Source organism: Canis lupus, chromosome 28 (assembly GCF_011100685.1).
Source record: "Canis lupus familiaris isolate Mischka breed German Shepherd chromosome 28, alternate assembly UU_Cfam_GSD_1.0, whole genome shotgun sequence".
NCBI lineage: Eukaryota > Metazoa > Chordata > Mammalia > Carnivora > Canidae > Canis > Canis lupus.
The window spans coordinates 29,860,506-29,877,048 of record NC_049249.1 but is presented as its reverse complement, the minus strand read 5'-3'; the positions used below and the strand labels follow the sequence as shown (position 1 = coordinate 29,877,048).

The 16,543-nt window shown below is 48.1% G+C and overlaps 1 protein-coding gene across 4 annotated transcripts in view; it reads right to left on the bottom strand.

Moving 5' to 3' along the window:
* GRK5 (G protein-coupled receptor kinase 5) overlaps nt 1-16,543 on the bottom strand; it is a 212,296-nt gene that overhangs the window by 58,975 nt on the left and 136,778 nt on the right. For all 4 annotated transcript variants that reach the window (XM_038578947.1, XM_038578948.1, XM_038578950.1 and 1 more), the window contains one exon: nt 6,488-6,600. In XM_038578947.1, the coding sequence (XP_038434875.1) occupies nt 6,488-6,600 (113 nt within the window). The remainder of the gene's footprint in view (nt 1-6,487; nt 6,601-16,543) is intronic.

Below are 16,543 nucleotides of genomic sequence, written 5' to 3'. Positions count from 1 at the left end.
TGGGATGCAGGAAGTGAGATGCAGCCAGGTCCAGACTATCAGGAACCAGTAACATGAGCACTTCTGGAACCCACTCTCATCCATCCACGTGTGTGTGTGTGCACTCACATGTGTCTCCTTCTCACTCAATGCTGACTGGCTTGCTCCAATGGCACTTGGTAATCAACAGCTCCCAGGCTTTTGATTTTAAGCATTCTCTACCAGAGAAGGACGTCCTCTCAAGTCTATAAATCGCAGAGAAAGAACTCACCGGCCTACATGGGCTCACAGACTCATCCCTGCTCCAACTGAGTATGAACTAGGGGTGACACCATCAGGAACATGGCAGTTCTAGGAGAACCATGTTGTTCAGGAGTATGGGCGTGGACAATCCCATAGAGGTCTACTATATGAACCCATTTTATGAGTGGTGCTTTTTCAAGATGATCCTGCTCCCAGGGTCTGGCTTTACCAACTCTTCGGAGGGTCTCTATGCCCATCTGAAGAATGATTACTTCCCTCGCCCTCTCTTTCTGGGGAGAGCACAGAAGACAAGACAAACACTGAGTATGACTCATAAATAAGAGAAGCAGAATACTTGACTCCTCTGGTGAGGCACAGCAAATCGTTTCGTTTTACAAATAATTTCAGGATGACCAGGCATATTTAATGCCAAGTGATAGCCCACTGATTTCAAGTGATTTCCTATTGTTCTGGGCTAATGAATAGCTTGAAGTACTTTTTAGCATTTTCTGATAATAAGGTCTCATTTGTTGTAATCTCATATCTGTTGTTGCCAGTCTCCAAGATGGAGACCATAATAATCCTTGCCTCCTGTTATTCACGCTCTTGAGAAGTCTCTTTCCATACTAGAGAGGGCTAACCCCCTCATAATGTTTACGTATATGATTTTGGGGATAGGATGGTATGGAACCTCTGAGGTTACGTCATAAGAGACACTGCCCTTCTAGCATTCTGTCTTGAATTACTGGCTCTGGGGAAAGCCAGCCATGTGATAAGGACACTCAAGCAGTCCCATGGGGAGGTTCACATGGGAAACAACTGGGGCTTCCAACCAACAGCCACCACTAACCTGCCAGCCAAGTGCATTCACTTGGAAACAGGTCAAGCCTTGGATGACTGCAGCCCCAGCCAACATCTTAATAGAACATTTTAAGAAACTCTGAGCCAGCAGCATCTCGGCAAGTCATTCCAAAAGTCTTGACCCATAAAAGCCATGAGATAATAAGTGGTTCTTGTTGTTTCAAGCTGCTCAGTTTTGAGGTAATTCCTTATACGGCAGTAGGTAATGAATACTTATGTATCTTAACTCATAGCTAGTATCGCTTATTTCATTAAAAGTTCTGTTTATTCATTTTTCAATCTCTCATTTAAACAGAAAGCAAGTTCCATGAGGGCAGGAGCTTTCTTCTCTTACTCAGTGTGTACTCTCCAACTGCTAGCACAATGTATGATATACTGGAGACATCCAATAGGTAGGTGCTAAATAACTGGTTGAGTATCTGCCAAGTCTCCCCTAACCCCAAAGAGAAGAGGCCTGAAAACTTTCTGTCACATGCAAGTGAGAGGACAAGAGGGTTTCAAAAGACCCAAGATGCCTTAGAAAGAAGGTAAGAGAAGAAGTACATCAATCTTTAAGAGGCCTGTGGAATAACCCTGTTGGCCTGTGGAGGTTGACACTGGAGCCCCTTCTGGTCCCCTGACCAGGTGGGCAAACCCTCTCAGAAGCCAAATCAAGTCACGGCTTTGACTTTGGTCATCAACCCCATTTCTCTGTGGGCGGGCAACCAAGGAGTCCTTCTTAGGCTCCCAGGAGGCCCCTGACAATGAAGACTAAGGGGTGAGCTACCCCTGCAGTCTAATGAATGATACAAAGCAGTTCTGCTGCCCCCCAATCACCCAGGCCCCATTTTAAAACAATCACAGGTCTCCTGCTTGACTCAAGAAACCCAGACATTAGGACTGTGTGGGACAGCCACGTTTCCTGGGGGCTACGGCAAAGCCTGACGAGGGCAGGTTATTTTTAACAAACCCCACTTGGTAGAAATTCAACACAGAGGTGGGAACGGTGTGGATGGTGCCGGCTGAGCCAGGGAGCACCGGGGCTGGATGCTGCCTCCTTGGAGTTCCAGTCAGGATGGAAGGAAAAAACATATTTCAGACGAGAACTGCGCCAGCCCTGGAAAACTCAATAAAGTCTTCCTGCGTAAAAGAGGTCTCCCAAAGGCTGGTCATTTGACGTCAGGGTGGGTGATGAAAAGGCCCTGCTCATTCCCAGAGATGCAGACAAAACGCAGGGGGCGGGGCCGGCCTCTTCGAGCAGTGGCCGCGTTAAGCCGTATGTAAAGAACATTTGTCGCATCAACACAGGGAGCCAGACTCACATTTCCTTTCCAGAAAAAAAACTCTCGGTGCCAGCCCAGCAAAAGGGAATGTCTGCACGACCAGAATGAAAATGGGCATCCATTGGATTTTTTTTTTCTTCTTCTACTCAAACTGACTATAAGCGTCTAACAAGACACGTGGCTGGAAAATTCCACTGGCTCCTGGGCTGAGCCTTGCCCTGCTCTGCCTCATCAACTCTCTAGACGAGTCTCAAAGCTGGCGATGCCTCATCTTTTCCAAAGGGGGAGCAGCCTTGGTCCACGGCTCAGTCCTCATCTCTCCATCCCCATCCATCTCCTTGGTCAGCTCACCCAGCCCATGGCCCCAACCAAATACCAGCTGTATGCTGACAACTCCCAGTCTTCTGTCTCTAGCCCAGACCTTTCTTGCAGATGCCAGACTTCAACGTCCATCTCCCCTCAGTCATCTCCACGTGGATGTCCGAGAGACACTCCAGCTGGGTGTGCCTAAAATGGAGCTCCTGGTCTTGCCCCAGATGCGCCTCCCACAGCCTTTCTTACTCCATCCTTCCATCTGCTCAGGTCAACTCTTGGAAGTCATCTGTAACTCTTCTGTCTCACCCACAATGCATCCAAAAATACTGCTAACTCTGCCTCCAAAACATGCCCCAAATTCAACACTTTCACATAGCCAAATGCTTCCACGTTGGCTTGAGCAACCATCAGCCCTTGCCTGGACTGCTACAGTAGCCTCCTATCAGAGCTCCTGTGACCACCCTTTCTCCTCCAATACAGGAACCAGAAGAATCCTTTAGAAACCTAAGTCAGACCATGCCACTGCTCTACTCTAAATCCTTCAAGAGCTCCCCATTGAACTAAAAAACAAAGTTCTTAACGGCACAAGGTTTTGCATAACCAACAGCTCTCCTAGACTCCTCTCTGCCCTTTCTCCTCCATTCCAGCCACAGATGCCATGCTGTAGGCCTTTGCACTGGCTGTTCCCCTGCCTGCCTTGCTCTTCCACCACATATTCACCTGGCTAACTCTTACAGAGAGGTTCACACCCACCCAGGGTCTCACTGCCAGCTGGTGGCAGTGCCAGCAGTGCTCCTTCAGTCTGTCTCTGGAGGCTGCATGCCCAACTAATACACCATGTTGCCAGCACAGCCCAATGATGAGGCCCAGGTACATGCTGGAGCCAGCACCTGGTGCAGAGGGCACAGCAGGGGGATGGTTGGGGAAGACTTCTGGGAGTACAGTATGAGAAAACAAGGAACAAGCAGGCATTCTCCAGGCAGAGGGGATGTGGGGCCATTTCAGGCATTAAGAGTGAGGGAGCCAGGGCCGAGAGGCTTCAACCTCTGCGGTGGCAAGTCAGAGCGACCACAAGAAGGTAGTAGGGCCAAAATGTAGGGCTCAGGAAAGACCTGGGTGAATAATGCACATGGGGACCTATCAGTGCAAGGCCTGGTAGTCAGCCTCAGAACTTGGACTTTGTCCTAGATGTCAATGCTTCCCAATCCTGGATACACAGGATAGTCATGGGCAACTTGAAAAACGCCAATGTCCATTAGAAATAAGGGCCAGTTTATAGGTAATGAGCACCACTAGTGCTAAACTGTGGTCTCCAAGTACCATTTCTCAGTAGAAGGAACCAGGGTTCTTGGAGATTCAATGGACTCTAGGTCTAGGGTAGAAAAAATACAAGATGAGCTGTAACATCACATCCTACCAGATAACAAGGAGCTCCCTGTGATGACTGGGTCCTCTCAAGGGCTCAGAAGCCAACCTGGTGGCCAACGATGAGACAATGGAGCATCTATAAGGCTAATGACCACAACGCATTGAAACACAGCCGTGTTTAACTCCACGCCTTTAAAACACACTGGTTACTAGTATTGGAGGGTGCTAGTGAACTGATCTGGTTCTTTGAAAACATAAATATAGGGAAAGAATGAAGCAACTCTTCCATGAACTTTATCACTGGGTAACCAAACAGTAATTGAAAGGAAGTATTTTCCAGTTAGCAAATAAAGAAGGAATGACAAAATGAGAATGTCACCACGCTGCAACCCCTAACTAATCAACACATTTAGGCACTGAATAGCTAAATCTGCTGCCACCTCTAAAAGAAAGACAAGCAGATAATAATGTTCCCTGATGGAAGAACATAAAACCACTTATGAAGTCACCCTACCCCTGCAAAAAAAAAAAAAAAAAAAAAAACCCTGAAACTGAAATCTGATCAAGTTTCTTGATTCAATGAGGAATTTACAAGCAATACAGAGAAACTATTAAATGACACGTAGGGTGAAAGAGCACAATTCAGACTATGGGACACTCTTCTGGATGAACAAAGAGAGATGGTTATATCCTGATAAAACAAGCATTTATGGAAAGTATGAGAAAGATGGACATTAAAACACTAATATTTGATGATAATAATTACTTTTCTTAGAACTGCACTAAGGGTATTGTAGTGATTCTTTGTGTGTGAGAGAGCCCTTCTCGTTCAGGGATACTGAACTGAAATGCTCACAGATGAAATCAAATGTGTGAGCTCTGGTACAAAATGCTACAGACAGAAAGGACGTGGTGAAACAAGACTGGCCATGAGTTCATAATGGTCAAAGTGGGGTGAAGGATGCATAAGCTACTCTTCGACTTTACTTTTTTACCGTTTGAAATTATGAGAAGTTATGAAAATACTAGTCTCCCCCACCCCCCTCTGAGATTCAAATTAATGAGTCTGGGCTTTAGCTCAGGCATTGGTATTTTTTTAAGACTCCCCAGGTGTTTCTGCTACTCAGCCAAGATTGAAAACTATCATAGTCACTATGTAAGACATCCTGAGAGCCTCCACTAGAACCAGGACAGAGGCTATGGAGGAGAACTGGTCTGTGAGAAGTCAAGGAATCAGGCATATGATTATTATATGGGGGATACAGACATAAATTATTAGATGATTAGATGATTGATTAAATGGGGGAAGAGATGAGGAAGGGGGGTTAAGGAAATTGCAAAGATTTCAGGCGTGGGTGACTATGGGTGCTGGTCTCTGGGTTAGGGAACACGTCAGGACTGGATAGGTTTGGGAATCTGGGGGAAGGTGACTTCTGGTGGAGACACTCAGGGGGCAGTTTGGTTTGTAAATCTAGAGATCCACACTGAGACCCTGAAGCAAACATAGAAACTTGGGCTCCACAGGACTATCCCCCGAACTGAGACACTGGTCGGGATGGCTGCAGCCAAGGGTGGCATTAGGGCCTCTAGGAAACAGGAGCATCTTAGTCCCCTGCCCAGGGAAAGGGAGCCTGAGAATACCCCATTCCTTGCATGACTGGTCTCCGTTCCTTGCCCTCCCACCCACTGTCCACCTTCCTTAGATAAACATGCAAAAGACAGTCTGCCAGGCTGAGAGGCCCTGCCCCCCCTGCATGAATGCTGAGGAACTCCTGCATATTCCCACATCCTGTCCTAAAAGCCCATGCAGATTAATTACCATTTGTTAAACAACTCAATGACCAGTAAATCTGAAAGAAGTCGCCATATGGTGTCAAACACGGCCACACATGCCAGCAGCCGCTGGAGCCAGCAACTGTCAGATTGGCTTGAAACGGCCAACACATGTTCATTCCACAAACGTTTACTAAAGCCTGTATGTGCCACGCACTGTGCTAGGCAGTGGTGAATGGGAAGCGTGGGGTCCTGGGTTCAGGGAACTTGCATTCTATGGAGAAGCAGACAGTAAATAGTACACAAACACAAGCTTTGGAATTTTAGAAAATGGGTTTTCAGCTGGGAGAATGAGCCATGGAATCCAACTGCTACCTTGGGGTATTATCCAACTTTCCCAGGCGCTACCTTGCATACTAACGCAGGCTCCTAGAATCAGAGAACTGACAGGGCTTCACTCTAAAGCAGCAGTCAACTGAGGCCCAGAGCGGGAGGTGGCCCATCCATGGTCACCCAGCAGGTGCAGATTTGCAGACAAGGCAGTATTCTCAAAGTATGCCCTGGAAATTTCTTGAGCACCAATTTCATTCTTCACCCTTCTAAATGATGGGGTCTATCTTTCCTTTGGGCAAAAATAATCACTGATCACAGAGGACCAAAGTGCCTCCCCAGGAGCACAGACTTACCACTGAGTCCAGGAACTGAATGTAACACTCCAGCCCAGGTCTGGTTTCACAGAACTGCCGGAAAAGCAGCCTCCCAATTGGCTGCTTGTCACATAAACTGCAGTAATCTCTGTCTGGAAACAAGAAAAGAATGTGGTGAGATGCAGGAGAAAGCCAGGCAGGACTGTCCAATCAAGCCACACCTGGATCCAGAGCCCCAGATGGATGGAACAGGATGACTGGCAAACTCTCAGGATCCCTTATTTACCTCCAAGCTGTGCAGACTCAGAGGGGCTAGGGTGGTTTACAGGAAGGCAACTTCTAGTTATTAGCCCACCCCCTTTTCTGATGACCTGATTCCCAGATGCCAGATGCCAGCACTTCTGGGGATGACGACTCTATCCCCTGGAAGGCTGATCACCATGTCACATTCCCCACTTAGCGACTGGATAAGTGTGGCAGGCATATAGCCCAAGCCAGTTCCAATTGGAGTGGACCACAGACTGTGCCTGGGTGCACTGAGCAGAAGTGGTCTCTCTTCCTCTGGTTGCTGGGGTGCATGGGTGTGAGGCCAGGGTCTGCTGCAGTGCTCTTGACACTGCAAGGGAAGCTGCTGTGATGATGAGGCTCATACACAGGGGAGGTGAGAGCTGGGAAAATTACAAAAAGTAAAGTTGGCGTCCTCGTGGTGTCATGAATCTCTGGATCAAACCATGCCTGCAGCTCAAACCACATCTGAAAAGTTTATTTATAAGCTTTGTTTAGGGCAGTTTGAAAAAATTAAAAATTACTTGTAATTCAAAGCACTTCAAATTATGAAAAGCCTGCATTTTCCAGCTGAGGAGCTAGAGGCATGGAAACAAGAAATGACCAGCCTTCAGCCACGCAGCAGCCAAGAGAGTTCTAAAGAGGAAATGTAGTGCAAGACTCCAAGCCTGGAGGCCTGGAGACCAGGTGCTAGTCAATGACTTGCTATGTGACTTCAAGAAACTCATGTACTCTCTCCCGGCCTCAGTCTTCCTCTGGAAAATAAAGGCAGAAGTTGGAGGTAAGAGGGGGGTGGGGGGTGGTACATTCTGGCTCTTCCTGCAGTGATGCTAAAGCCTCTGCAGAAGATTTCTCTGGCCAGAAAGATACTCAAAGGACTGACCACTTAACGTTGTTGCCTCTGACCCTCTCAAGCACTGATCATTGGACCTTTTGTGCAGCTGCACTAGAAATGGTCAGGTGACCTCATGGGGACACCGGGAAGACGGTAAGTTAGACCTCCGGAGAGCTACCCAAACAGAAGGGATGACCATATCCTTGAATGCAGAGGAGGAAGGAAAAAGGACAATTATCCCCCTAGAAGGGGTTTCTCTGGAGATAAGGAACACAGGAGATATGAACATAACCATCATGTCCACTCACTTTCACACCCAGAGTTTATCCACAGAAAGTAAAACTGTGACTTGTAGAGAGGGTGGTGGCTGGGAGCATGGGCTCTGGCGCTGAACTGCGTGGGGTCAAACCCCAGCCTCAGCAGGCACTGCCCATGTGCCCTGAGGCATCTGACTTAACACTTTCATCCCTCAGTCTCCTCATCTGTAAACTGGGGATGGGAATCATCCCTAACTTCTAGGACTGTCATGAGGAATAAATAAGACAACACATAGAAAAGACTCAGAACAGGGCCTAAGACATAGAAAATGCTTACTAAACCCCATCTGCTATCACCGAGTTTGGGGGTCTCTTCGTCTGTTCCATCTCCATTTCTTCAAGGAACCTCTGCTCTCTGAGTTTGTAAAAATCCAGCACTACGTTTTAAGGGAGCCTCACAATGGGCACGTGACCCAGTCCTAGCCAGAGCCCTCATCTCCCAGCCACATAAGGTGAAGGATGGGCACATGATTCAGGCCTCGCCAGTCAGAGGCCCCGGTTTCTGCCATAGTGATAGGTTCAAAAACAGACTTGTGACTTCGTCCCAGCCAATCAGAGCCCCCCCCACTCCGGTCTCTGGGACACAAGGACAGGTTCAAGGCACCTCACCCGAGTGGGTAGGAGTCCCCTAGAAGGTACAGAAGAGGCGCTTGCTTCTCCCTGGGATGCTGAGGTCTTAGGATCAGTCAACTAAGAGCTGCCACAGTTGTCTTTTCCACTAGGCAGTGAGAAGCCACAGAAAAGGAAGCAGGGGAAGGCGGGGCTGAGTGCAGAAGAAAGAAACCCCAATCTGAACATCCCAGGAGCCCCTCAAGCAAGCCTCGCCAAGGCCAGCCCGGTGCCTGCACTTTTATTTACCTGACATAGTGCTTAATTCAGTTGGTGTTGGGTTGTTGTCTGTTGCGACTGAAAGAGCGAGTGACCAGGTGTACAGGCTGGAGAGTTTTGCAGCCCACTTCTCTCATGGGTAAACTACCCGAGGGCAGCAACTGTTGCTGTGGGGATTCACCAGTTCTAAGTACAGTGTGTATAAGGCACTCAAAATTTTCTCATTCTCTCCTGAATAGATACTTTGATCAACATGGATGGCCACCTTCAGGTTCCCCTCTTGATCCCCTCCTCAAGTGGTCTAGGGGCTGACACTAGCCTTGGACTGTTGCCTTAACTCGGTTACCTTTCCATGCACAGATGGCTCACAAATAGCCATTCCAACGAACATTTAACCCACCTCAGTGTGTGCCAGAACCAGTGGGATGGGGTAGCAGTTTGGGGAGGTGGGGTGGGATGCAGTCCCAGCCCTCAGGAAGTTTGGATTCTGTTGGAAAGGGTACAGCATGTGGGTAAGTAGACAAGATCCCAAGTGACAGTAATAAAATGTCAAGTTAGATGAGTGTTATCGTCAGCCACAGTAGGGAATCTGGGAAGGAGGGAGCTGAGAGGGTGACAGGTCTGTAGCCTGCACCTGTTAGCACGATGCCCTGTAGATACAGGCTGCATTCTCGCTGCCTCCCACTCAGACTGATCACCCCCACCAAAGGTGAGGAAAACAAACTTCCTCACCCTTCCCCAATCAGCTGAACCTCCCCAGCACAAACACAGAATGAAAGTAAATTACCTTGTGTCAAACTCCAATTTTATTCAATTATGGCAGAGAGAACCACACGGCTTATGTGATCTGAGCAATGTGCCCCTCCCCATTTCCAAAAGCAATTAAGAGATTTCATGTGCCATATTGTGATTCCTTAAGGGTTCATCTGACAGGATTTTTTCTCTCCATATGGCATTTGCTGTCAGTATGGAAACAAGGCTGTTATAAACTCACAGCACAGTAAACACCATGTGATTCCAACACAAGCTGTCAGCACCTCAGTTCCGTGCCTCTCCCAGCTGTACAGAGGATCCCAGGCAAGAAAGCCACTCATTGGAAGCCCAGAAAGAGATAAAAGAATCAGTAATCATCTATTTGGATTATTTTCTCAGGCTTATATAAAGATAAATAGGCCTATCTTCTGAGGAAGCATCACCACCACCACCACCACCACCAAAATCGGAGTGCAATATTTGTGGTTCCTTTAGAAATGAAGAACGAGGTCATAGAAGGGAGACTATGAATTTGGAAATTGATCAGAGTGACAGGAAAAGATGTAAAGTGCCAGGCACAAACCCACTGTGGGTCACTTCTGCAAAGTGAGATGACACAGTTGGAAGCATGGGCAGGTCTGTAATACCTCTTCAGAGCAGACCCTTCCTTCTTGGTTTGTACAGGAGCCTTTCGGTTATTTAAATCCAGCTTGCAAGGGCCCTGCCCACACCTCTCCTCTGAAGTGTGGTCTGTTGGGTGTGGTGGGGAGGGCAAGCCAGGAAAGAAGAGCAGAGTTTTTTTCTATCTCTCAGGTTGGAAGAACCCTGGGATGTGATGCATACAGCCATGCGCATACTGTCCACACATATACATACACACCAGCTTTTCCAGAACATGAAAATCCTGCTTTGGGCTCCATGCTTCATTGGCCCTTCCCTCTAGGCCAGGAAGAAGTTGTCATTATATAAGTTATGAGGGGGCCTCAGGCTCCTCTATCCCAAAGTATCCACCAATCACGTAATTATTCCAGTTTTACTCTTGTGGGCCCTTCATTTAACAAACTGTCTTCCAAGGTCTCCTAATTTTTTTTTTTAAGATTTTCTTTATTTGTTCATGAGAGACACACACAGAGAGAAAGAGAGGCAGAGACGCAGGCAGAGGGAGAGGCAGGCTCCACACAGGGAGCCAGACGTGGGACTCGATCCCGGGTCTCCAGGATCAGGCCCTGGGCTGAAGGTGGTGCTAAACCACTGAGCCACCGGGGCTGCCCCAGTCTCCTGATTTTTGATACAAGAAGGTTCCTTCCATTTTAAGACTCTCTTCTTGAATTCAACAACCAGGGTGTGTGTGGATGAGTGAGAGGAAGCACAGATTATATTTACTGGCAGGTTAATGATCCAGTAACAGGCTTAGAGTTAACAGATGGTGGTCAGTTAGGACCAAAAATGGGATTGTGGCCTTTGTGGTGTGATGTTTGAACTTGGCTGTGGTAACAGAGGTCTAGTGGACATAGCAAACTGAAACATATCTAGAGGAAGGTAAACGGGGAAGGGCCTATGAAGCAGCCCCTTATAAGCTCTAAGACACTGAGCTATGCCCTTGATCAAAAGGCAGAGTGCCCCAGGGAGGGGCTGGGTTCACTGTGCATGCAAGAGTATGGTGGGAGGTAATATGTTGCAAAGGCGGGCTGGGCCCAGGAAACAGCTGGGCCCCAAGGCCAAGGAGACTGGATGGATTCAGTGTCCCATCAGGAACCAGTGATTGTAGAGCACATGTGATTCAAGTAGAGTCCACAGAAAGGTGGATGACAATGGAGTGGGGAGCAGGGAGCCTAAGACATGTACAGAGGTCACTAGTTGGGGAGTCACTGCTGTATGGATAGGGAGGGCGTAACCCCTGTGGTAGGAATCCTGCATTGTTGATAAGCTGGAGTAAATTGGCTTGAAGAAAACATGTGTCGGGGATCCCTGGGTGGCTCAGCGGTTTAGTGCCTGCCTTCAACCCAAGGTATGATTCTGGAGTCCCGGGATCGAGTCCCGCATCAGGGTCCCCGAATGGAGCCTGCTTCTCCCTCTGCCTGTGTCTCTGCCTCTCTCTCTCTCTGTGTGTCTCTCATGAATAAATAAATAAAATCTTAAAAAAAAAAAAAGAAATAAAGAAAGAAAACATGTGTTATTGGTGTCTTCAAGGGTTTGACACCTCCCAAGCATGCCCATGAGTAGGAATGCTCGTCACACTTACCTATAACACTGAACTGAATTCCAGCCATGCCTTCAGACAGAACCATTTCTTCCCAGCAGATAGTCCCTTTAGCAAGTTGACAGACAGTTGCTAAACCCCTAATGGGCACTGTGTTCTGGGCCTTGTTATGGCATCCCTTAGAGCAGACAAGGCACCACAGACTTTGTCTTTGTCCTAAGCAGCTTGCTTAGTAGTCAAGACAGGGCTAGTTATAGCCACCTAATGGTGCCCATGAAACAAAATTGCATAAAGCAGGCCTGCTGGGAATGCTTGGGAAGATGTCTCAGCATAGAGGGCACAGGTTGCTCTTGGGGTACTGGGCCCTTGTTAGGGGTGGTGCCCACAGATGAGCACACTGGAGCATGGAACGGGAGTGACCACCTTGCTGACAGCAATGCCAGCAGAGGCTGAGTGGTGGGGAAGAAGGAGAAGGTCAAAGCCAGAGAAATGGGCCAGAAGTTGGGGGGAGGGCAAGGAGAAGCTACAGTGAGGGGGTAAGTCCCCATTTGAGAAGCCAGGAGGGCCAGGAGGGCATGGCAAAGCATGGGGAAAGGTGTGTTACGACAAGAATTCAGGTCTAGGTCTGTGACCACCGCAGGAAGCCAGTGAATAGACCTTCAGGAATGGTGTAAAGTATTCAAAATTTCCTCAAAAAATTAAAAATAGAATGACCATACGATCCAGCATTACCACTTCTAGATATTTATCCAGAAGGATGGAAACCAAGATTTCAGGGAGATCTGCACTCCATGCTCACTGTGACAACACTTCACAATAGCCAAGATGTGGAAACAATCTAAATGGTCATTGACCAATAGATGGATTTTTAAAATGTGGCATATACATACAATGGAATATTATTCAGCCTTAAGAAGGAAGGAAATCCTGCCACACATGACAACATGATGGACTCCAGGTGTTAAGCGAAATAAGCCTGTCACGGAAGTACAAATCCTTCATGATTCCGCTTCTCTAAGGTATCTAAAATATGGAAACTCTCAGAAACAAGAGTAAAATGGTAGTTGCTGAGGGCTAGGGGAAGGAAGGGGAAGTAGGGAGAGGTCGTTCAATGGGTGTAAAGTTTTATTCCCACAAGATGATTAAGTTCTAGAGTTCTGCTAGAATACTGTATTGTACACTGTAAATGTTATTAAGAGGGTACATCTCATGTTAAATGTTCTTACAAGAGTTTTTTAAAAAGAGAATGGGTTAAAAAATTAAAACAGAAAGTGATAGTTGCTTGGGGATAGGAGGTGAGGCAAGAAGGGTGTTAACTCAGGGTGTCAGCAAATTCATTTACTTGGTAATGAACATAACTGCCTGGGAATACACATGCAAGCATGCGGGCACATGCATGTAGATATGCAACAAACATGTCCTGAAGGTCTAGGCACAGCCAAGTCACTTCCAGTTTTACCTTACACAGGTCAGGCATGATGCTTACCAAGTTACAAGACAAGGGCCCTGTCCTCACCACTACCACCTGGTGCTGTTGGGTGCTTTGCTGAGGGCCTCTCCTGGTCTCCCAGGCTGTTCTCCTGATAAGCCACTAACGGTACCACTACCTCAGGTCTGTTGCAAACGATCCTAGCTATAGACTAAATACAGCTCCCCAAATTCATATGCAGAAATCTAATCCCCATTGTGATAGTGTTTGGAGGCAGGGCCCTTGGGGGTGATAGGCCATGAGGGTAGAGCGTTCATGAGTGGGATTAGTGCCCTTATAAAAGCGACTCCTGAGAGCTCCTTCACCCCTTCTGCCACATGAGGACAGAGCAAGAAGATGGTTGTTTATGAACCAGAAGGCAGGTTCTCACCAGACCTCAAATCTGCCAGCACCTTGATTTTGGACTCCCAGCGTCTAGAACTGTGAGAAATACAGGTCTGTGGTTTAAAACACTCAGCCTGTGGTATTCTGTTATAGCAACCAGAATGGATTAATTTGCCCTACAGTCTTGGGCAAGTCTCTTGACCAGGGGCACGGCCGCCTCACGTCCCACATGGGCACCTTGGTGAGGCCACCGACCGGGGGCCGCCATAGATCAGCAATGCGGGAGAGCGCCTGCCGGGTCTCAGCACTTAGCGGGTCCCACGTAAGCTGTAGCCCCTGGGCCAGATCATAGCTCCTCTAGAAGATGCAAGAAACGGTGCCTTTTACTTCTCTGAAGGTTCAGAAAGAAAATGGGAGGTAGCCGCCTCGCTTGGAGCCTCCCTCACACAGAGAAGCCACATGTCCCCACACAGCACACGGCCGAGGTTAGACTCTCACAACCCAGTCAATTCCTTCAAGACTCCTAACCCCCGGTGGACTCAGAAACAGGAATGTTATCGATAGTGAAGAGAAATAAATGCTGTCACTGTTTTCATTCTTTTCGAGTGACACGAAATGGGAACATACTTTCTTAATTAAGAGCTGTGGTATGCGGACGCTTGGAGGGCAACCAGATTTTCCCAACTGAAGGCCAGAACACAGGCGGCGAGGACAGCGTGGCTCCCCTCAGAAGGCCACAAACCCCAGCGAGCGAGGCCGCCACCCCCTCCCCCGACTGGGAGAGTTGGCGTTGGGCCCTCGCGGATGGGGAGCAAGGAGAAGTGGGCTTGGGGGGCGGGGTGTCGCTGACTAGAACCTGCTTGGGACTGATTTCATTGTTGCCCCAGGCACTCCTTGAACAGGGGCCAATGAAAATGCACGTTCTGTCTCAGAAGTAAGAGCAAGAAAGGCGGCTTCCTGAGGAAATGGAAATGCTAACACGGCTAACACCGGAGCCCTTGGAAATGAAACCACATGTTTATTGTACATGGAGGGTGGGGGTGGGGGTCCCAAAAGCAAGTTCTGGAACCATCTTTCTACCAACTGGAGGTTTATATTAGTTTGCGTTGTTTCCTTTTTATTTTATTTAACACTGTTTTTCCAAAATAGCAGGGTTGGGTTTTTTGGTTGGTTTTTTTTTTTTTTTTTTTTTTTTTTTTTTTTTTTTTTTTGGTTTTCGTTTTTTGTTTTTTTGAGGGGTGGGGAGGGGCTGATAGGTTCTGAGGCAATTTAGGAAAACAGATGTGAGGAGACTGGATTAGGCAGGGGCCATGAGCCCTTCACTTTGCTGTACTCCAGGTCTAAAACAATAAACAGAAAAGTGATTTGAAAACAGCTTTCTCTTAAAAATTCCTGCCAAAGTTGGAAAAAAACAATCGAGTGTTTGCTCTAAGGAAAAAACTCTGACGTTTGAAAGGCAAGATAGCATCACGGGTAACGGCAATTCTTCACAGCCCACCTCTTGGAAGGAGCGAGAGGAGAAGGGAAACATTTGGTATTTGGTTAGCAACAGCTGAGTGGCCTCCTATTGCTTCAAGAGAGATGTTTTTATGTGAAAAGAAAATGACATATGGCACATTACACAAACACACCCAAGCCAAGCCCCATCTTCCCGTGCCTTTTGTCCCCCTCATTCTGGTCTAGAGTTTTACTGAGTCTGGGAAAGAGCTGAGGGTTGAGCTGGACAGGACGCATATGCTGTCACTGCGGGGCCCTCTGGGCAATAATGGGGCCCCAGAGTCAGGCAGTAACCTCTCCCTTACCCTCAAGGCCAAGAAAAGCAAACACTTTAGATATCCCTTTGCAGTGGTAATAAAACTAAGAATTGAGTGGGTAAGGGAGGAGCGGGTGGTGTAGGTGGACCCAGGAAACAGCCAGGTAGACAGAGGCACTGCAGGCAGGAGCTGGGATGAGCCCAGCATGTTGGAAAGAGTTGAGGGGCTGAGATGGGACCCGGGTTTCTGGCCTGGCTCTGTTACCTGCCATCTCCAGATGAGAGGCCTGACCCAATGCACTCTGAGCCCCCTTCCAAACTGAAAGCCCACCACTCCACGATCGGAAGCCTTCCTTCCATGCTAGCACTAGGTGAGCATGACAACCAAGAGATCAGCACAAAGGCACCTGGTACATCAGCAGTGGTGCCTCTTAAACATGCCAGGCAAAAAGGAGACACACTGATATGTGACCTCTGGTTCTACTTCTCTAGATTTTTCAATATTGTTACAAATGAGGGGAAAGCAACTATTCTAGAAACACATCTGCAAAGCCAGAGATCAAGAAGGCCCTCAGAAGCAAAGGGGTTATAGCCACCTGATGTGACCCCCTTTTAGGGGCGGGGCCTGGGTCACAAGCAGGTGCTCAGCACTCCTGCTAACCCTGAGTGGCCTGTGATGAAACCTTCTGGAGAGCCAGGACCAAGCCTACTGTGGCCCCAGCCACTGGGACAGCTCCGTCAGTAGTGGATGCTCTCCCTTCCTGGTGACCCAGGGCCCTCCCTCACTCCACTCTGTTCACAGTCATGCTGAGGATGCTATCCTCTACAGTCACATTCTTTCTGCCAGCTTTTTTTCCTCCTTGAAAAGAAATTTCTATGCAGATACAGGCAGTTTTAGAAACTGAAATACCCAGGCCAATTGCATCAAACCTCTGGAGATGGCGTCAGTGGTTTTTTTAAAGTTCCCAGGGTGATTCCAGCTCTGTGTTCACTGTCAGGTCCAGCTCACGTTTCATCCCCAGCCTCTGGATCGGTGCCCGGCTGGAGCAGGAGCACAGGTGTGGGTGGCAACAAACAGATGATGGAACAAGAGAATGAACGAATCAATGTCATGTGGAGGCCCCGAGCTTCTAAATGGGGAGTGGAAGTCTCAGGCCCACACCCTGTCGACATTCCCCCCATGGTTAATCTGCTAGAAATGAAGGTCTCCCTGTAGCAACTAGACGAGACGATAGAGCTGTTCCTAGAGGGGCTTCAGTCCAAGGGAAATAGAAGGGCTCGGGGTGCCCAGGCCGAGGTAATGCTGACCAG